The sequence below is a fragment of the Aegilops tauschii genome, chromosome 3 (assembly GCF_002575655.3).
Source record: "Aegilops tauschii subsp. strangulata cultivar AL8/78 chromosome 3, Aet v6.0, whole genome shotgun sequence".
NCBI classification, from domain to species: domain Eukaryota; kingdom Viridiplantae; phylum Streptophyta; class Magnoliopsida; order Poales; family Poaceae; genus Aegilops; species Aegilops tauschii.
Window position 1 is genome coordinate 575887720 of NC_053037.3, and position 21163 is coordinate 575908882.

The 21163-nt window shown below is 49.4% G+C and overlaps 1 protein-coding gene and 1 long non-coding RNA gene across 2 annotated transcripts; both read right to left on the reverse strand.

Moving 5' to 3' along the window:
- Positions 1 to 284: 284 nt before the first annotated feature.
- LOC109751197 (CASP-like protein 5B3) lies at positions 285 to 4401 on the reverse strand. The gene is made up of 3 exons (XM_020310088.4): positions 4111 to 4401; positions 2656 to 2788; positions 285 to 823 (listed from the first exon to the last, which is right to left on the reverse strand). Exons 1-3 carry the CDS (start codon positions 4239 to 4241, stop codon positions 620 to 622), a joined length of 468 nt encoding a protein of 155 aa, XP_020165677.1. The 5' UTR covers positions 4242 to 4401; the 3' UTR covers positions 285 to 619.
- A 2884-nt stretch (positions 4402 to 7285) lies between these two features.
- Positions 7286 to 7961, reverse strand: LOC141021064 (uncharacterized). The gene is made up of 3 exons (XR_012181072.1): positions 7815 to 7961; positions 7549 to 7722; positions 7286 to 7428 (listed from the first exon to the last, which is right to left on the reverse strand). It is a non-coding gene; the product is annotated as an uncharacterized lncRNA (long non-coding RNA).
- Between the last annotated feature and the right edge of the window lie 13202 nt (positions 7962 to 21163).

Below are 21163 nucleotides of genomic sequence, written 5' to 3' on the forward strand. Positions count from 1 at the left end.
ATAAATCTAGTACGCCTTTATCAGTTTAAGATTGTGCAGGCCTTGAATACCTTTATGCTGGGAATTATATTAATCGATTAGTTGCTATGCTGTTTTTAATGGATGCTGCTGCAAACTACGATCTAAACTTTTCTGTCAATGAATATATATTGCTTCCTTCTGAATTTATGAACCAGGTTGAAACTATAGAGCAGGACTAAACTGAACTTCCTTTTGAAAATGTATTCCACTCTCTTTTTTGTTTTGTTGAAGAGATAAAATTCCATTGCACAATAACTAGAGCATTTTTCAGGTACCTTCGACGGCGACTTATCTCCATATATATTACTCTTCATATTAAGGATCCCAGCATCCCACATCATCTAAACAGTAGTTCCACCACAAGGGGCTCATAACCAACTCCTAGAATAAAGATGAGCTACTATTAAACAAACAATCCATCTATCTAACAAGTGATGAAGGATGCGTGCCCACGACTGAAATCTAGCAAGTGCCCCCGCAAAAAAATAAAATAAAATATATCTAGCAAGTGTCCCGAGCACATTTCAACCGATTTACCCTCCTGAGTCCTGACTGACAATTAGCCTGACGTGACGGAGATTATGAGCACGTGAGATCACTAGAAGAACGAAACCAGTAGCCAGAATCCGGAGAAAGAGGATGCAGCTTGCAGCAACCACGTGATGAACGCCAGGACAACCGAAAGCCCGAACTGCCGGCAGGCCAGCCGTGAGTATTCCCCGCATAAGTGCGTGTCCCACATGAAGAAAATTGTCAGGCTCGCGGAGGCACAGGCTGCTGAGAACATGAAAATCGCCACGACCTGCAATGCATTCACAATTGATGTTTTCACTCAGATAGACCTTTGCTAGCTCAAGATTCCAAGAACGGCTCGAGTAATAAAATTGATTTCACGGGGTATCTGGACTGTGCTTGTGAGATGTAATGGCAGCCATTAGTTCTAATAACAGGAAAAAAGAACCTTTGATCAACTATAGCCTTGGCTGTTAAAATTTATTGCTCCCCCCCCCCCCCCCCCCCCCCCCCCCCCCCCGCCCTTTTAATAACACAGGCGATCCCTCCCTCCCAGAGGCACTCCCGCGGGTGCCCCCGGGAGGAAACCCTAGCACCGCCTCCCCGACCCCCTCGCCTCAACCCCCTCCCTCGCCGCCACCGGGGGCGTTGGCGTTGGCGGCGGATCTGGGCCCCTGCCCTGTTCTGGATGGTGGTGGTTGGCGGGGGCAGCGGATCTGGGATTCCCTGCCCAGTTCCGGTGGATGGTGAGGGTTGGCGTTGGCAGGGGTGGGCGGCGGCCCTGATGAGGTGGTGGTGATGCGGCTAGTGTCTCCACTGCTCCGGTGCGGGGTGGCGGGGCTCCGGGTGGATCTGGCCAGGGCGTGGAGGCGCTGGTGTTGTGGTGGTGGCAGATCGGCTGCGATGGTGGCTGGTTTTGTCTGGCGTCGGCCCGTCTGTAGGCGGTCTGTGTCGACCTTCGACCCCTTCCCCCGTCGCCCGGGCGCTACCTCCGCCGAAGGGTCGGCCCGATACTAGCCGCGGTCCATCGCTCGTCTCGCGCCCGGTGCTGCAGGACCAAGCTCGTCTTGCACCCGGCAGCAGGACTGACCTCATCTCGTGCCCAGCAGCAGGTCTGAGCTCGTCTTGCGCCCGGCAGCAGGACTATGCTCGTCTCACGCCCGGCGGCAGGACCGAGCTCGTCTCGTGCCCGGTGCAGCAGGACGGGTCGATGGAGACCAGTTTGGGCCGGCCTATTGGGTCACGGCACTCGCGGCCGTCTAGGGATGCAAAAGGCGGGTCCTTTCCGGTCGTATCTTTGGTTGGGGTAGCGGCAAGTCTCGGGTGAGGTGGTGTCAAGGTCTTGGATGCCGGGGCGGCGGCCCTGGTGGTGGTACCGCGGTGCTCATGGGCAGAGCCCGCGGCTTGGTGCTGCCCGGTGGCCATGGATGTGTGGGCGGCGTGGTCGCCGGGGTGTGGTGTTCGGTGGCGTTGAGTGTTGGCCAGGGTGAAAACCTGATCTATCCTCGGACCAACCGGCGGCGGCGAAGCTCGTTCCCTTCTTGAAGGCGTCGACGCGGCTCTCATTGCCCGTCGTGTTGCTCCAGGGGAAACTCTGACCCTCGGGTCGGGCGGTGGCGGCGCTCTGGTGTCGTAACCTTCCTGAAGGCGCCGCCTTGGAGCCCTCGGTTCGTCATAGTGCTAGGGGTGGTGTTCACGGTGGAGGACCCTAGGTTGCTCTTTTAGTGCTAGGGGTGGTGTTGCTGCGCTCAGCGCCTATATGTATCCCGTCTTGGGTGTGTGCGTGTGTTGTGGTGGTGTGCATTTGTACTTGGTTGTGGTTGATCATTGCTTTATATATAAAGCGGGGCAAAAGCCTTTTTGGTAAAATTTATTGCTCAAATGGACAATTCATCGGCAAAGTTTGATGGAGCGCTTTGCCAAATAAATCTCTTTAAGGCTTAGAGGGAGGCAGAACAAGAACTTGGCCAATAGAAAAGCATGAGTTGCACTTATCCTGAATTTCTTTTTTCGTAAGAACTAATGATAAAAAAAAATCTGGGTTCAATTGCTTCAGTGCATGACTTCAGTAAATTCAGACGTAGCTCATGGACAATAGAAGAGACAAAGTGAACGGCTTACCCAGTCAATCATAACAATGATCAATAGATTATCCGGGGTGTGAAGATCCTTTTTATTCCTTAGAGCAAAGATATCCTTACAAGCAAGGCCCAAACTCCACATCAGCTGCAGGATCAACGCTAGATTCATGTAGCTGAAATGAAGGGACACCAGAATACACTCGTTAGATGATGTCGACAAAACACACTTGAGTTCCTGCCCAAGCAGTTCTGAAGAGTAGTCAAGAAATTGAAGACTTTATGCAGTTCATAGTCTCAATGGCATGAACTTGATGTGAAAAATATAAATAATTGGCACACACCAGCATACAGTCAAGACATGTATGTTGACCTATAAAACCTAACTTTTAACAATTCTAAAAAATATTATAATGCATGGGAGGAAAAACTGTGGATTAAATGAAAAATGTATGGCTTCGTTACACATACACAAAAGAAAATATGTCCAATATTCTGATTCCCAATACCACTGGAAAATTAAAATGTTGCAGCTCGCATTTCAGACAAAAATTGTATCTCTAGTCATTCATAGAAAACATTAAAAGACGGTAACAGAGCAATCGGCTCTTTTTATGAAAAAGAACACTCAAGTTCAAGTAAACTCCCCAGATTATCGACAATTGAACATAAACATGTACGATGTCGAGTTTGTGGTCCTATAAACAGGCATGAACTCTGCAATGGAACAAAATCTACTACATAAAACCGTCTTAAAACTTGAATAAGGAAGTCACCGAATGAAGTCTCGTTTCCTTTGCTCCAGTGATGCCATATATTTGCTACTAGTTGGGTGGGTGACCGGACAAACACCAGTTACTAATTTTGAGAGCATTGAAGGTAGTCATGGAGATATGTTTCGAAGTTTATCGAATGAGTAAGTTGGTGGAGGCCTCCTAATTCTGCCGTATGTAGATAGATACTTGTGTATGCATGATGTACTGGTTAGCAAATGTACTTTAAGAAGTTAATCCAAGTGTTACCCAAAAAATTGGGCAGTGATTTGTATGTCATGATGCTGAAGGAAAATTTATTGTATTCGCCAACAACACGATCAAGCCTTTTGTGTATGAACTATGAAGTGGTTCCATCTTCCAAGTGTAGGATTTCCCTTCTAAGTGTTAAGCCTAGAAAGTAGAAACTGTTGGGGCGAGCTCAGCTTGCAAGCCTATGCTAAATTCACCCAACCAACTTGTCTCTACTTTATTCCCCAAAGTTTCTCTTGAAATAAAGAGTAAGACTCACCCAACCTAAGACCAAGACACTGGAAAGACTCCAACCACTTGGGGTTTGGTTTCACTTCACACACCGGCCTTGTCCTCCAAACGACCAAACCCAGATCGAACGCAACAGACCCACAGCCAATGCTACTTGAGTGATGCTCCATGAATTCGCAAGAAAACACAGGAAGGGGGAGGAAATAAATTAGTAGTAGGGGGGAGGGGAGGGGAGGGAGTACAAGTAGGCGCTGTAGTTGGAGTAGCCGAAGCCGGAGACCATGGAGAAGGTGGAGGCGGCGGCGAAGACGCACTGCGACAGCCGCAGCGCCATGCCGCTCCATGTCCCCGGGCTCCCCACTACGCGCTTCATCCCCTACTCTGCCTGCCTGGGCTCTGCTCTGCTCTGCTTACTGCGGAGAGGTGAGGCGGAGAAGCCGATGGAGTCCTTCCTGGCGTGGATCTGTGGCGCTTGCTGTGTGCGCTTAGCTGGTGTGTGGGGTGGGGAAGGTGAGCGTCTATTAGGAAATCCGCAACAGAGAGCCGACACCCTTGTACTACAGCAAAACAACGCCCTTTGTTTTCCCTTTAACAAATCTCACGGTAGCCCTCCAGCGCCTTAGCTTTCCTAGCCCCGCTAACGTGGTTCCAGCAGCCCAACTTCGGCCTCCCCAGCTGCCGCCTCGGCCTTGCAGCCATAGCCCTTAGGCCGCCACACTTAATCAAGAATTTAAATCCCCTAAAAAAATTCAAGAATTTAAAAAGGAGCTAGAACGCCTGAGGGGTAATCCAGCTAGGATGGGGCCGTTTCACGCAGAATTAAAGATCAATGAAGATCTCGTCGAGATCGGAAAGAATTGATGAGGCGGCAGTGGTATCGACTGGAGTAGCTCTCTGCGGGTGAGAACACCAGATTCTTTCATGAGGGTGAGCATGAGAAGGAAGAAAAATATGATTACAACTTAGAACTACTGCTCCAGTTACGTAAGTACCATCCTAAGTAATACTTACATAAGTACAAGTCACAGTGAGAACAATTACAACTTAGAACTCCTCCTACAAGAAAATGCAGCTCTCTCTCATCCATCCTTGTTCTCCACATGGCAATTCTCTACAGGTGGATAAAAATAGTTACAACATTATGTGTACTCAAAAGTCAAAGTAATGAATTTATTCCCACTTTCACCAATGTTTTTTTTTGCGAGATCCCACTTTCACCAATGTTTCCTGCTCTTTGGAGAACTCTGCCAAGACAAAATAAACTGTTCCTTGGTGATGAATTGACTGAAGCGTTTGGTCAAGGAAACATCTATATCAACATCCAACCAAGAAAATTCAGTGCCTTCATCTGAAGCATGATAACAGTTTGTTGCCCCTAGATGCTTCAGGTACATAAGTTTCTACATACCAGAAATGCCAAACTAAATTCTAAATAAGCAATAAAGAGGATAACCCTCTTCTATATCAACTTATGCAGAGGCCGGGGAGACCCCCCTTTTCGGAAAAAAATAAAATAAGCAATAAAGCAAACAAATAAAGGTGTGACTATGTGTGGGCACCAGGTACGAGCAGGGAGCTGATTTGACGGCTGGGCACTTCGGCTGCATGTTTTGGAGACTGCAGAGTCAATGGAGGAGCAGGATTGTGAAGGCAACACATGTGTGAGGAAGAGGAATTTGGCAAGGGAGCTGATTTTTTTACGGAACCATATTGCTACAAGCCATGCATCTCACTGTCTTGTGGGTCCAGTCCCTCGAAGCCAAGAGGTTGAATGGATGCATATCATGTGAGGAGCATGGATCGTGTGGCTCCGACAGGAAGAAAAAGGGCAAATGCAATCACTCACTACCGGAATCGCACCCAGCCATGACTAGCCGTCGGGGCAGGCCTATGCCGACGGCCCCCGTCGGCATAGCGCCATCGGCAAAATATCCGTCGGCGTAGCCAGGATGACCGTCGGATAGCAAAGCTGTCGGCATAGACCCTATCCCGACGGTGGCCGTACATCTATGCCGACGGCCCTGGCCGTCGGCAACGTCATCGCCTAACGGCGGCCGTCGTCAAGTACTGCCCAATGGCTTCTCGCCACGTGGCGAGGCGCCGTTCAGCATGGGGCATGTCTATGCCGACGGCCTAGCCGTCGGCTTAGTTTGAAACTATGCCGACGGCTAGGCCGTCGGCATAGACATGCCACGTGTCAGAAACTGGGCGCTCCTGGGGCAGGTCTATGCCGACGGCCTAGCCGTCGGCAAGTTTCAAACTAAGCCGACGGCTAGGCCGTCGGCATAGACATGCCACGTGTCGGCCACTAGGAGCTCACGCCAGGCCTATGCCGACGGCCAAGCCGTCGGCATAGTTTCTGTCCAGTTTTTTTTTTCTTTTTTCTGTTTCTTTTCAGCTCAATTCATTTGAATATACACAGCATATATAACAAACAACATATATAAGAAGCAGCATCACGTAACAATAAGGAGCGGCATCACACAACAAATTCATCATCACACATCATAATTAAGAAGCATCGCAAAGCATAAACATATAAGTATCATCACCACCAAGCATATAAGAATCTCACAAACAACAATAAGATAAGAAACATCACAAGCATATAAGTATCATAGCATCGAGAACCGCCACAATGTGCCCGAAAGGCTTAAGCGCCAGGACGTCGAGCACCGCGGAGGTCGTCACCGCCAAGACCGCCGAGCCCAGGTCGTCACTGCTAGCGGCAGCGCTACCGCCAAGACCGCCTCCACGTCCGCCTCCGCCTCCGTGGATCGGAGTGGTCGAGCTCCGTGTCTCGGGAGTGCTGCGAAGACCACCGCCAACGGTAGATCCACCTGTTCCCTGGATGTTGAAAAGATATATTAACGGGATATAAGACTGTGTTGAAAGGCATGACATGCTTTGGGTGAATTGATTGGGGATGAACTAACCGGCGAGGGGCCAGCGTTCTGTGCCACAAACTCCTCAAAGGTCAGCAGCACTGGTTGTGCTGGAGGACCCTTTGCTGATGGCCATTGAGGACACCTGTCGGCCGCCATTTCCTGAAAAGCGTGCTGCATCTCGCGATCCCTCTGCTGATGGTATGCATGAAGGCGGTCGTGCCACGCCATGGTCTCCTGGCGTGTGTACTCCATGTAGGCCTACAGTATGACATGATGAGACTCATAAAACTACTAAATGCGGAAAATAAAGGGAGCAATGAAGATAAAAGGGAAAATACTTACAGTTTGCTGCTCCTGAAAGAGGGACAGTGACGGTGCAATGCTCATGGGCGTGCTCGTGCGCTGGCTCAGGGTCGGGTCGATCCGACGGAGCTGTGTGTAGGAGATAGTAGGAGTGATCACAGCATCGAGAACCGCCTCCCGACCGTGCTCCTTTGGCCCCATGCCCACCACCACCCTTTCATCCAGATCCGCCGCAATGGGGTCAGGTGTGTCAGGATGTAACGCCAGATACCCATCGGAGTAGGCCTTCTTCCTATGCGCGGTCTTCTTGCCGTAGTACTTGGGCTCGCCAGGCTTGGGGTCCTTCCGCGTATGGGCGATCTCCCACGCCTGCATGTGTGAGAGCGGCCGCTTCAGTTTCTCCTCCTGCACCACCAAACAGAGGTTAGTCATACATAAGAAAGTAATGGTAAATAGAAGAAGAAGAATGTTTAATGGGGTTAGTCATACATTAACTGCCTTGTGGAGATAGTGGTTTCGGTTTCCCTGAGCATGTACTCCCTCCTTCCCTCGGTTAGCCTTGTTTTTGACTCTCATAGCCGCCCAGGCTCCAGCCTCATCACACCAAAGATCCACCAATGCCGCCCAGGACTCGTCTTTTCCATAACACCAATTTGGACACACCTACATAATAAAAGCATAATGGCATGTCAACACGAAACGGTGAAATGTACCACAAGGTAATGAAAGCATAATGAAAAATCTTTTATACTTACCGCCAAGAACTCGTCCCTCTCCAAGGTAATGCCCATCCTCCACGCTTCTTCCTTGGTCATCTTCACACCAAGATAGTCGTGGTAGTATGTCGAGATGGCCACATAGCGCACCTCGTACTGCATCTGGCGGGCCTTCTTCTTGCATTGGCGTAGCATGATCTGGTCCGCTCTGGCCCTGTGCTCCGGGAGAACTCGATAGAATTTCTACAATCATGCACGAAACAAGAATGGAAGAAGCCATGAGTTAAATCATTCATGAAACTAGAATGGACTTGTGCTTCTGAAGAGAACTCACCCAGAAAGTGGTGATCACGGCCTTGGCATGGGTCCCATGGTCCGCGTGGAGGGCCGCTTCCTAGTGCTCCCAGCTCGTGGCCAAGACCCGATGGTTCGGGTGCCTGACTGGATCCGGACAGTACAACCCCGGCCAGTGTAACTTCAGCAAGACGGTGATGAGGCCGTTGGGAATACGGACCCCTTTAGAATATATCCAGTTGCTGCAAAAGAATGAACTATTAGCATGTGACAAGCAAAATAAATAACAACCGGAATGAGCATGTGACAAGCAAAATAATGAAATTATTATAAAGTGGCACTTACTCTTTCCCCGTGGGCTCAATGAGCCACTTCTGCTCCTCAGTAGCAGGAACCTGCTTTGGTAGCTTTGCGTTACCACGCAGCCACCCCTTGTTGTCAACCCCCTCCCCGCCAGCACCATCATCCCCGCCACCACCCTCCTCCTCGCCTGCCTCCCCCTCCCCAACCTCCTCCTCATCCTCCTCCTCCTCGTCCTCCTCCTCCACCTCCTCCTCGGCCCCATCCCGAACCTCCTCCTCCTCGCCTGCCTCGTCCTCCTCCTCCTCCTCACCAGAGGAGGGTGCCTCACTAGAGGATGGCCTCAAAGACAACACCCCTAAGTCGGTGAGGGTGCGCTCTTTCTGGCCGCGACCCCCTGTAGTGGCTCTCCCCCCACCACCTCGCCCTCTAGGGGCTCTCCCCCCCGCCCCCTCCTCCTCTAGGGGCACCTCTCCCTCGACCTCCCTGTGAGGAGTCATCGTCAAGTAGCCGGGGGGAGGATTACGTGCTCGACCACTCCGACTAGGCAGGCCAACGACCTTGCGTAGGAAACCCACGCCGTCGGCCTTCCCCTTGCCCATGTTCCACGAACCTGCATTGAAAAGAGAATAACCAATTAGTAAATTAATGAAATGAAGGAAAAGGCATGATAATAAACACATTAATAAAAATGCATAAAAGGCATATTCCTAAACTATAGAAAAAAAGACTTGACACGTACATCTGCTAGAAACCATATGAATCATCACTGTTGTAACCTCTTTCTCGGTCCGTCTCATCATCACTATCAATCATATCATCTTCGTTGTCTGACGGAGGTGGAGGCTCTTCCTCGTCGTCAGCGTCTTCGTTTAACTTTTCTAGCATAAGTATGTCATTTTCATTGACAATGGTCTCACCATCATTCCGTGCTTCGTCGTCGTTTGGATCCACATCATCATCACCCAATGGTCTAGCGTCATCGTTTCTAACCACATCATCATCATCAGGTTGCTCTTGATAGAACACTCCCTCGTATGTCATGGGGTTAATGTTGTAGTAATCGTCTTCATTCGGGTTCGGTAGCTTACCATGTGGCGACACCTTGAACGCAACTTCCCAACCCTTTAGGTACTCTTTCTGGCATGGGTAAGGCAGATAATATACTTGTGTAGCTTGGGTAGCTGCAATGAAGAGATCGGCTCCGGCATAGACGGTTGATGGTTTAACTTCGACCAAACCAATGGAAGGCGTATGTTTTACCCCCTCCCGCGGATCGAACCATCGACATTTGAACACAGGCAGACTTAGGGTCTCGCGCCCCTGGTGGAATTTAATCTCGTATATATTTTGTACCCTTCCGTAGTAGTCTACTGAATTTTGACCGGGGGTGTACACTCCGGTATTTATAGTTTTGGGATCAGGCCGGCTGTTCTAGTGATCCTCTGTATGGAAGCGATACCCATTCACATCATACTTTTTACATGTCATGACGGCAGGGTCAAAACCCATGGAAACCCATCTCAATTCATCATCCATAGATATGTTCGGATCTTTTCCCTACAAGTATAATTGAAATTGTTGCGTGCATTAGTTAACTAATAAATGTTGAACTAGGTATTTAATAGGGTAGTGTGGACAATTACTTTCTCCATGAACCAAGCAACAAATTTTTTACGTCCAGGGTTTCCATGACGGAGAAGAGTAAGTTCCTCCGCCTCAGTAGGAGGATTCATTCCCGTCCATTCCTCTTGAACGAAATCACTAAAAAAAGGAAAACCGGTGTTAAACCGGGACTAAGTGAACATAAAACATGATGATGTGGAAGACATAAAGGAATGGTGTAGTGGTATTACCTCATCCACACTTCCTCAACTTCCCTGATGTTGTGCAAGATATAGAACATGAGGTCCTCCCACTCTTGTCGTGGCATGTTATAAGGTTTCGAGGCCCCAGCCCTCCCACCTTGCGCGTTGAATAGATGGAGCTTGGGTTGATAATTCGGCTCTTCTATATTGTATCGAGGCACCTTGTTATGCAGATGGGGAACGTGGTCTGGATAGTATGATGTCCTGAGGTCCGACACCTCCTCTAGGATAACTGCCTCAGCTATGGAAGCTTCAATCTTAGCTTTGTTTCCACATTTCTGTCGGAGATGCTTGTTCTGTCTCTGAGGGCCGTACTGCCAGCGATTCTGCACAGGCCCCCCCAACAATACCTCGTTCGCGAGGTGCAGAATGAGATGTGTCATCGGTGTAAAGAAGCCTGGCGGAAAGATCTTCTCTAGCTTGACTATCAACTCCGGTGCCTTCTTATGCAATTTTTCAATCACGTCTTTACTTACTTCTTTAGCACAGAGCGTTCTGAAGAAATGGCTTAGCTCGGCAAGCACTCGCCAGACATGCTCGGGGACATAGCCTCGAACCATCACCGGCATTATCCGCTCAATCCATACATGGTAGTCATGACTCTTCAGGCCGGTCACTTTGCCCGTTGAAAGATTGACTCCCTTACTTATATTCGATGCATAACCATCGGTGAACTTCAAAATGTGTTTCAGCCAGATAAGTACTTCCTTTTTTCTGGCGGTTTAAGGACAAAGTCAGCATCTGGCTTGAACCAGTTTTTTCGACCGCCTGTGGGAGGCTTCATGTTCAGACGTGGTCTATCACAAATTCTCTGTTGATCGGCTCTAGCTTTAACGTTATCCTTCGTCTTATCAGGAATATTGAGGATCATGTGGAAAAGGGACTCTGCCACATTCTTTTTGGTGTGCATCACATCGATATTGTAAGGAAGTTGAGGTCCTTGAAATAGGGAAGCTGTGAGAAGGGGGTAATGTGAGTCCAGTTGTGCGTCTCACCATATCCCTCGAAGCCTTTGGCTTTGGCTTTGCCTTTGCCTTTGACTTTAGGTTGGAGAGCTTTTAGCTGAGCAAGAACATCTGCCCCCGAAAATGTTGGAATCTCGGTTACTTCATGAACAACCCGGCCTTTCGTGAAGTTCTTCTTGTCTTCCCTGTCTGGATGGTCTGGAGGGAGGAACTGTCGATGCAGGTCAAAGGCTACATACTTGCCACCCTTACTCAGCCAAATCATTCGCAGAGCCTGCATGCACACTGGGCATGGCATCTTCCCACTTGTACACCATCCGCAGAATAGAGCATAGCCGGGAAAGTCATGCATGCAATAGTGCAACCAAACTTTCATCAAGAAATTTCTCTGCAGATCCCGGTCGTATGTCAACGCCGGAAAGTACCAAGAATGGTGCAAAGCATCCACCAGCGGCTGCATAAACACACCCAATTGCTTCCCCGGATAATCAGGCCCCGGAATGATGAGCGACAAGAACATGGTCTTGCGTTGCATTAGGGCACCGGGAGGAAGATTGAGCGGAATTACAAACACGGGCCAGCAGCTGTATGGATTGGACGACATACCATATGGATTCAACCCATCACCTGATATGGCTATTCTGACATTCCCAGCCTCAGCTGCTTCCTCAGGGTATTCTTCATCGAACGACTTCCATGCTTCCCCTTCCGATGGATGTACGATTTTTTTTGGATTGTACCTTATACCTTCCTTGTGCCACTTCATCATTTTGGCAGACTCCTTCGTGATGAAAAGGCGCTGCAATCTTTTTATAAAATCAAGATACCGTAGAACCTTAACGGGGATGGTTAGCTGCTTTTTCTCACCATCCTCACCGACCACCTCAATGTATCGAGACGAACCGCACTGCCTACAGTACTTGTCATCCGCATACTCGTGCCTAAACAAAAGGCAATTCTTCGGGCAAACATCTATTTTCTCATAATCCATAGAGAGTGCCTTCATGATTTTCTTTGTATCGTACATGCTTTTCTGCAGTTCATGACCCTCAGGGAGGCTGTTAGCCCATACTTCCAAGAATGCTTCGAAGCATTTCTGGCTATAGCCGTACTCAGCCTTGACTGCAATCAGTTGCGAGATGGCATCCAGCTGAGATATTTTCGCACCCACATAAAGAGGTTTCTTCGACGAGGCCAAGACCTCCAAGAAGGCCTTTGCGGTTGCCTCCGGCTCCTCCGGTTCATTCTCTGAAGGTGTCGCATTTCCCGTTTCTGCAACAATGACATCATCTAGCATGTCCCTGACCCCGTCGTCCTCATATCCATCGATGCGTTGTCGCATCACCTCCTCTCTACCACGGTCCTGCTCGGCTATGTTTATCGGGGGCATGTCAAAGTTTGGCATATATCCGTGCGTGCGAAGGTGCTCACTCATGTCCGTCTGATTTCTACGGTGACGTCTGGCACATCTCGCACAGGGGCATGGTGGGATAATTCTCATTGGATGACGGAATATCTCCTTCAAATAGACATCGGTTTTCGTGATCCACTCTGATGTTACTCGATTCCGACGGATAAAACCACTGTACATCCACTGATTATCTGCCATCCTCTGCTTTTTTGCAAGCCACACAACATAATTAAGGATTCATTTAAATTAATCACATCAAATTTTCAGTTTCTACCGCGTTTAATCCACCTACATCTCTAATAGGTAAAGATGGGTCCTAATCCCACCCGAGGATGTGTAGATTGAGTACGTTCTCCATTCTACCCCGTTCCGAGACAAAATTTCGGCAGCACCTCCCCGCTGTTCTCCAGATACATGTCTCGGCAAATAGCCGAGAGAATGTGCTCCGGAGAACAATGGGGAGGCACCGCCGAAATCCTGTCTCAGAATGGGGTAGAACATGGAGAACATACCCAATCTACACATCCTCGGGCTGTCCGTGGAAAACGCTGGACAATCCGAAAGAGCTGCGGTGATAAATATGCAATTGAATGCATATTTATCGATGCAACCCTTTCGGACGGGAGACGCCTAGGTTACGCCAGTTGACTTGAGAATGAAATCTAGTCACATGAAAAAGGAGGTGATGGATTTGTAGCTCACCCTCCGTTGTAGAGGAAGTAGTCGAACAGCAGAGGGATGCTCAGGGACCAACGCGTCGGACAACGGCCACTCCGGTGAAATGTAACACCACAAAGCCTGCAAATTCCACCGAAAAAACAACTTAGATCATCACATCTCAGTCAAGTGTCAAACTTTTGTCTTCTATTCTTTTAACAAGATCATCGTGACTATCATTTTTTTAGCAAGATCATCACATCTTAGTAAGTTTCAAAATTTTGTCTTCAATTATTTTATCAAGATCATTATGAGTATAAAAAAATAGCAACATCATCACATCGACACCACAAAGCCTGCAAATTCCATCGCGACAAAAATTTAGAACATCACAACTAATAGAGCATATTTAAAACATTTAAACATGAATTCATTTATTTTTGCATCATGTAGGCAAAAAACTGACAACATTAACAATATATTCATCATCGTCATCACATATTCATCATCATCATTATCACCTATTCGTCATAATCATTGATTCATCTCATCGAACGAATTTTTTTTGCAAGATATGCAACATATAGCATCTCATCTAACCAAATTTTTTTACTACCTATCTCACTATCTATCTAACTATCTAACTATCTACCTATCTAACTATGTATACAACTATCTATCTAACTATGTATCTAACTATCTAAATATCTATCTAAATACCTATCTAACTAGCTACAAAATTACTAAAAAACACTAAAAAATACATAAAATTTTCACCTTCAAGAGGGCCGGCCGAAGTTGGGGCGGGGAGGCGCGGAGTCGGGGCGGGGAGGCCGGCGGGGGGTCGGGGCGGGGCGGCCGGCGTGGGGTCGGGGCGGGGAGGCCGGAGGGGGGTCGGGTCGGGGCGGGGCGGCGCGGGGTCGGGGTAGGGAGGCCGGAGGGGGGGCGGGGCGGGGCGGCCGGCGCGGGGCCGGCGCGGGGCGCCGCGGAGTCGGGGCGGGGCGGCCGGCCCGGGGTCGGGACGGGGTGGCTCGGGGTCGGGGCCGGGAGGCACGGGCGGCGGCGGGCTCGGGGTGGGGCGGCGCGGGTCGGAGCGGGGAGGCGCGGGCGCCGGCGTGCTCGGGGCGGCGCGGGCGGTGGCATGCTCAGGGCGGGCGGCGGAGGAGGTGGGCGGCGGCGGTAGGGGTCGGGGTCGGGTGCGGTGAGCGAGGGAGAGAAATGAGTGGAGGAGGAGAGTGGCCGAGGGGATAAGGTTGGCCCTATGCCGACGGCATGGCCGTCGGCATAGGCTCGGCCCACATGTCAGCAGCCCGGGGGGAGTGGATAACGTGGACATATGCCGACGGCCCGGCCGTCGGCATAGATGGGAGGCCTATGCCGACGGCTAGCCGTCGGCATAGATGGCAACTACTTTTTTTTGAAAAAATAGTCCCACCTCGCCGAGGGAAAAGCATTTTGACCTGTTTAAATAGTTCACTAATCCATACGTTATAAGCTCCGGTATTCATTAGACTTATATAAAGAAAATGGACAATTGCTGTGAACTTTTCAGTGCTCGGGCACCGGGCGTGCCCGGGCAGCCGGCCTGGTGCCCGAGCACTAAAAGGTTCACAACAATTGTACATTTTCAATGATGAATACCGGAGTTTTTAATCAAATCAATTATTACATTTTTAGATTCTTAGTTTACCGTCTGTATGGGACCCGGTACCCGGCACCTGGAGGGGGGAAACGGACGCGTCGGGTCTACACGGAGGGGATCTTGCCGTGGGTCTGGCCCGGATGTTGCTCCAAAGTGTTCCTATGGGCTGACCTACCACAACCGGGTGGATAGGTACACTGCTCAAAGCCCGTCTGTGCAAAGTCAAAGGGCTAGATCCCGTGGTCAAACGCTACAGGGTTAGGCGGGACGGGGGCCCTGGGGGGTAGCAATGCCACCCGAGCGTCGCACCGGGCCCCCATACATGCGGGGTGGTGTGGTGGCATGTCCGAAGAGGCGGCACGCGTCTCCGGGGGGTGCCCCCCCCTCACGAACGGCGATGACACGGTAGTAGACGTTCTGCGGTAACAATGCGGCGTGAATATTATTAAATACTCGGAGCGCGATAAAATCATGAGTTTTTTACACGAGGCGGGCACATGTGCTGTAGGACTGATGGTAATTTTTCATAATTGTTCGTGATGGAGTAGTATCTGAACAATTCCCTCTATGCGGATTGCTCTTCGCGTGTCTACGACTGTGGCCGGCAGCCTCCGGGGGCTAGCATGCCGCCAAATCTTGCGTAGGCGGCCTCTCACAAGTCTGGAAGTGTTGTGGCGGGTGCAAACGCCTGGCACGCGTCTCCGGGGTGTGCCCCCCTCACGGATGGCGGCGCCGCCGGCACCTGGAGGGGGGAAACGGACGCGTCGAGTCTACACGGAGGGGATCTTGCTGTGGGTCTGGCCCGGATGTTGCTCCTAAGTGTTCCTATGGGCTTACCTAACACAACCGGGTGGATAGGTCCACTGCTCAAAGCCCATCCGTGCAAAGTCAAAGGGCTAGATCCCGTGGTCAAACGCTACAGGGTTAGGCGGGACGGGGGCCCTGGGGGGGTAGCAATGCCACCCGAGCGTCGCACCGGGCCCTCATACATGCGGGGTGGTGTGGTGGCATGTCCGAAGAGGCGGCACACGTCTCCGAGGTGTGCCCCCTCACGGACGGCGGCGCCGCCGGCACCTGGAGGGGGGAAACGGGCGCGTCGGGTCTACACGGAGGGGATCTTGCCGTGGGTCTGGCCCGTATGTTGCTCCTAAGTGTTTCTATGGGCTTACCTAACACAACAGGGTGGATAGGTCCACTTCTCAAAGCCCGTCCGTGCAAAGTCAAAGGGCAAGATCCCGTGGTCAAACGCTACAGGGTTAGGCGGGACAGGGGCCCTGGGAGGGTAGCAATGCCACCCGAGCGTCGCACCGGGCCCTCATACATGCGGGGTGGTGTGGTGTCATGTCCCAAGAGCCGCCACGCGTCTCCGGGGTGTGCCCCCCCTCACGGACGGCGCCGCCGCCGGCACCTGGAGGGGGGAAACGGGCGCGTCGGGTCTACACGGAGGGGATCTTGCCGTGGGTCTGGGCCGGATGTTGCTCCAAAGTGTTCCTATGGACTGACCTAACACAACCGGGTGGATAGGTCCACTGCTCAAAGCCCGTCCGTGCAAAGTCAAAGGGCTAGATCCCGTGGTCAAACGCTACAGGGTTAGGCGGGACGGGGGCCCTGGGGGGGTAGCAATGCCACCCGAGCGTCGTACCGGGCCCTCATACATGCGGGGTGGTGTGGTGGCATGTCCGAAGAGGCGGCACGCGTCTCCGGGGTGTGCCCCCTCACGGACGGCGCCGTCGCCGGCACCTGGAGGGGGAAACGGGCGCGTCGGGTCTACACGGAGGGGATCTTGCCGTGGGTCTGGCCCGGATGTTGCTCCAAAGTGTTCCTATGGACTGACCTAACACAACCGGGTGGATAGGTCCACTGCTCAAAGCCCGTCCGTGCAAAGTCAAAGGGCTAGATCCCGTGGTCAAACGCTACAGGGTTAGGCGGGACGGGGGCCCTGGGGGGTAGCAATGCCACCTGAGCGTCGCACCGGGCCCTCATACATGCGGGGTGGTGTGGTGGCATGTCCCAAGAGGCGGCACGCGTCTCCGGGGTGTGCCCCCCTCCAAGTGACGGCGGCACTGCCTTGCGTGCAGGGGGGGCACACCGCGGAGCCCCAAGACGGGCGTCTACGCATGCCTGAACACTTTCACATATGCATCGGGACCCGTGCGATGTTTCGGTGACATAGCTACACCCCGAATCCCCCACCAACTAGAATTCCCTCCGTGTCGACCGTTTCCCCCCTCCGTGACACGGCGATAGCGACGTTCGTAACGGGAAGGAATCGATATACAATCAGGGTATGTTTTTTTAGATAAGGCATAATTATCTTATGCAAAACAAAAACTAAAATAAAGTAAAAATGAGAAAATAAAGTAAAAATAAAAAAATAGTATGATGACGGCGAGGCCGTCGGCATATCTGTGCACACACGGAGGTGCAGTCCCACGGATCGATGACGTGGCATGGCACACGGATCGATGACGTGGCAGAGGGGCCTATGCCGACGGCTATACCGTAGGCATATATTTGCCATAGGTAGTATAAAGCAAAATTTAAAATAAAACTAAATAAATGTATGCCGACGGCTAGGCCGTCGACATATCTGTGCACACACGGAGGTGCAGTCCCACGGATCGATGACGTGGCATAGCACATGGATCGATGACGTGGCAGAGGGGTATGGGCCAGGTCTATGCCGACGGCTATGCCGTCGGCATAGGGCTGGCACGGATATGCCGACGGCCGCCGTTACCACCCGTCGGCGTAGGCTCAACGTCGTCAAACGGTCAGCGCTGACCTTGTATCTGGGCAAGGGCTATGCCGACGGCTGCTCCTATGCCGACGGGCCCCGTAGGCGTATCTCGAGCGGTCCCGACGGCCTCGTCTATGCCGACGGCCCCGTCGGCATATATGGATTTATGCCGACGGCTTTTCTACGCTTACGGCCTGCCCTTGGCCGTCGGCATAGCTCCATTTATGCCGACGGGTGCCGTCGGCATAAATTTGGCCGTCGGCAAACCAAGTTTTTGTGGTAGTGACTGTGGCAAAACTGGGCATTGTAAGAAGGATAGCCGATCTAGGATATAAAAGATAAAGAGCAGTAGGGCATGAAGGAACAAGTCAACCTCGTCCACGGCGATGAGCATGATCAAGGACTGCGTATGGCTATGGCGGAGTAGATGAAATGCTCGGGGAAGATGACGGTGACACTGGCGATGAGCTGACGCTACATGAAGACGATGTAGTGGACAACGCAGTAGGCGGCAGAATATGAGGCAGCCCGTGGGGGCCACATTGGTTGCAAGTAGACGCACGGCGACGGTGCTCGAAGTGGCGAGGAAGAACCCGACAACATGACGAAGACCTTGTGTGGACGGTGGCGTTCCCACGCCTAGGGAGGCGGCACAACGCATACCACGTAGAAGTCAACGCACGGGGACAACATAGTGGACCGCGTGTTGCGGAGCTTCGTCCCCAGGGCCGGTCCTGAGATTTCGGGGGCCCGGGGCGAACTTAAAATTGGGGGCCCTAATATACGAGCCATTGTAATATACGTGTGCATATATATAGTTGTCTAAAAACACACACACACATATAATCAGTAACACTTAAATCCAAAATCTGTATGCGTATAAAAAAATATACATAATACCTTAAAAATGTCTTCTAACATTCCTCGATGCAAAGTCGCTTATGATAGGGTCGATGTCAATCTCATCCAATAATTTCTTCTCGATGCATAATGTAGCCAAACCATTTAACCTTTCTTGAGTCATTGTTGACCTCAAATAATTCTTCAACAATTTCAGCTTTGAAAAGCTTCTCTCGGCCGATGCGACCGTCACAGGCACAGTAAATAAGATGCGATAAGCAATGGAGATATTCGGATAACAATCAACTTCTCTAACATGCCCAAAAATCTCCATGGCAGACATTACGCCATTTGGCAAAGTGAATCTCATAATCTTCAATTCAGAAATAAGATCATATACCTCTACATCAGATGAACCATCAAGAGAGAATGTTTCTGCAAATTTTGTGCAACACTCTTCAAGTTCATTATCACTTAATGACTAGGGTGCCCGAGCTCAATAAAAATCCAAAGATATCTTTGAACACCATTAGTTCTTTAAATCTATCCTTCAAAGAAGTGACCGCCATATCAACCAAAACAAAAAAATATTTAACACGAAAAGCCTTCTCAGCTTCTAGAATTTCTTCTTGACAATCACTTTCACCAAACTGTCTCTTCCTCTTAGCATGACGTTTCATTGGAAACACGGGATCAATTCCCATTTCAGTCGCAATACCTTTGGCGATGGTCAAACTTGAAGAAAACCCATCATCTCTGTACTTCTCAAAATATTCTGTTATACCTTTTATTTGCTTCAAAGCAGAGTCAATACACATGGTTGACGATTGCAGCATCTTGCTAACTTTATTTACAGCAAACAGAATATCATGCCAGATAATCATACCAACTAGAAACTCAAAGCGACCAAGTGCATCAAATAAATTTTTTGCGTCGCTTTTATCCTTAGGTTCAGTGTCAGAAGCATCACGTAACTCAGACAAAGCTGACCTTAACTCAATGGCTTGATATCTTATTGCTGTAACACTTTTGATTCGACTCTCCCAGCGAGTGTTAGACAATGATTTCACAGTCAAACTAGGAACATGTTTAAGCAAAACATTCCACCTTTTCGTAGAACCAGCAAATAATATATATATGCGCTGAACAATTCCAAAAAATGAAACAGCTTTCTCACATGTTTTTGCCATATCACAGAGAGTGAGATTAAGACTATGACAAGCACATGGCATGTATAATGCTCTTGGATTCACATCAAGTAACCTAGATTGTACCCCTCGGTATTTTCCTTTCATGTTAGAACCATTGTCATATCCTTGACCCCTTATATCATTAATATTTAAGCCAAAAGTCTCCATAGATTCAAGCAGTACTTTAAAAATCCCTAAGCCAGAAGTGTCATCCACCTTCAAGAACCCCAGAAAGTACTCCTCAATTTTTATTCTCCCATCCGACAAATTAACACAACGAACTAAAAAAGTCATTTGTTCTTGATGACTGACATCAGGGGTACAATCTAGGATAACAGAGAAATACTTGGCCTCTTTAACAACCTTTATGATAGAACATGTGATGTCAGCAGCCAAAAGAGATATCAACTCGTTCTGAATTTTATGACTGAGATAATGATAATGAATTTCTTTGTTCTGGATACGTCTAAGGTGGTCTTGCATTACCAAATCAAATTCTGCAATCATCTCAACACAAGCTAAGAAATTACCATTATCATCCTTGTAAAGTTGCTCACTGTTTCCGCGAAAAGCCAAGTTGCGTTTACCAAGATATTTCACAATGGCTATTATTCTTAACAAAACTTGCCTGACACGTTCTTTCTCCTTTGTTATTTGATGCTGCAAGTCCTTGTCAATAGTTTCCTCTTTCCGTAGTCTAATCCTTAATTCATTCCACTTGTTCATGTTATTAATATGATCAACACTATTTTCATGTTCTTTAAGCTTCTCACTAATGTGCCTCCAATGATCTAATCCATCATGTGCTAAGGAACTCTGACTCCTGCTACTGCTAGACTTGAAGATCTTACAACAAAAGCAAAAAACTTTGTCAACACCTTCTGAATAAACTAGCCATTTTCTATCATGTTTCTCTCCATTGCTTAATTTCCTATGATAGTGAGCATAGGAAAAATGTCTTCCTGCATCATCTACACGGTATTCCATTTTATTCTCTTCCTCTCTCATTGGCCCTTTCTCAACTAATACATCTCTTGCTTTATTGTCAAGATTATCCCAATTTCTTGGATCATAAATATCAGGAGTATAGACTTGTTCATCAACACTAGGAGACTGTTCTTATGCATCCGATGAATTACCTACATTCTCGGAGCCACTTACATTGCTGTCGTCGATGTTGGTTTCGACATTTTCTTCTTGCTGATCGGATTCTGAATTCACATTAGTTTGTTGCTCTTCCTCTATGGCAACTATCGCCAACTCATCACCTGGGTTTATCGAAGTAGTGGAAGTACTCTTGTAATATAAGTGCAGATGCCCACGCTGTGATTGTACCAATGTATCTACGGCCTTCTTCTTTTTCCTTTTTTTACTACCCGATGCATATGTCCTGTTTCTCGGAGGCATGCTAACACACAATCCTGAAAAAGTAATTTTTGCATCAATTATTGAACAGTACCACATACGCATCAAGGAAACGC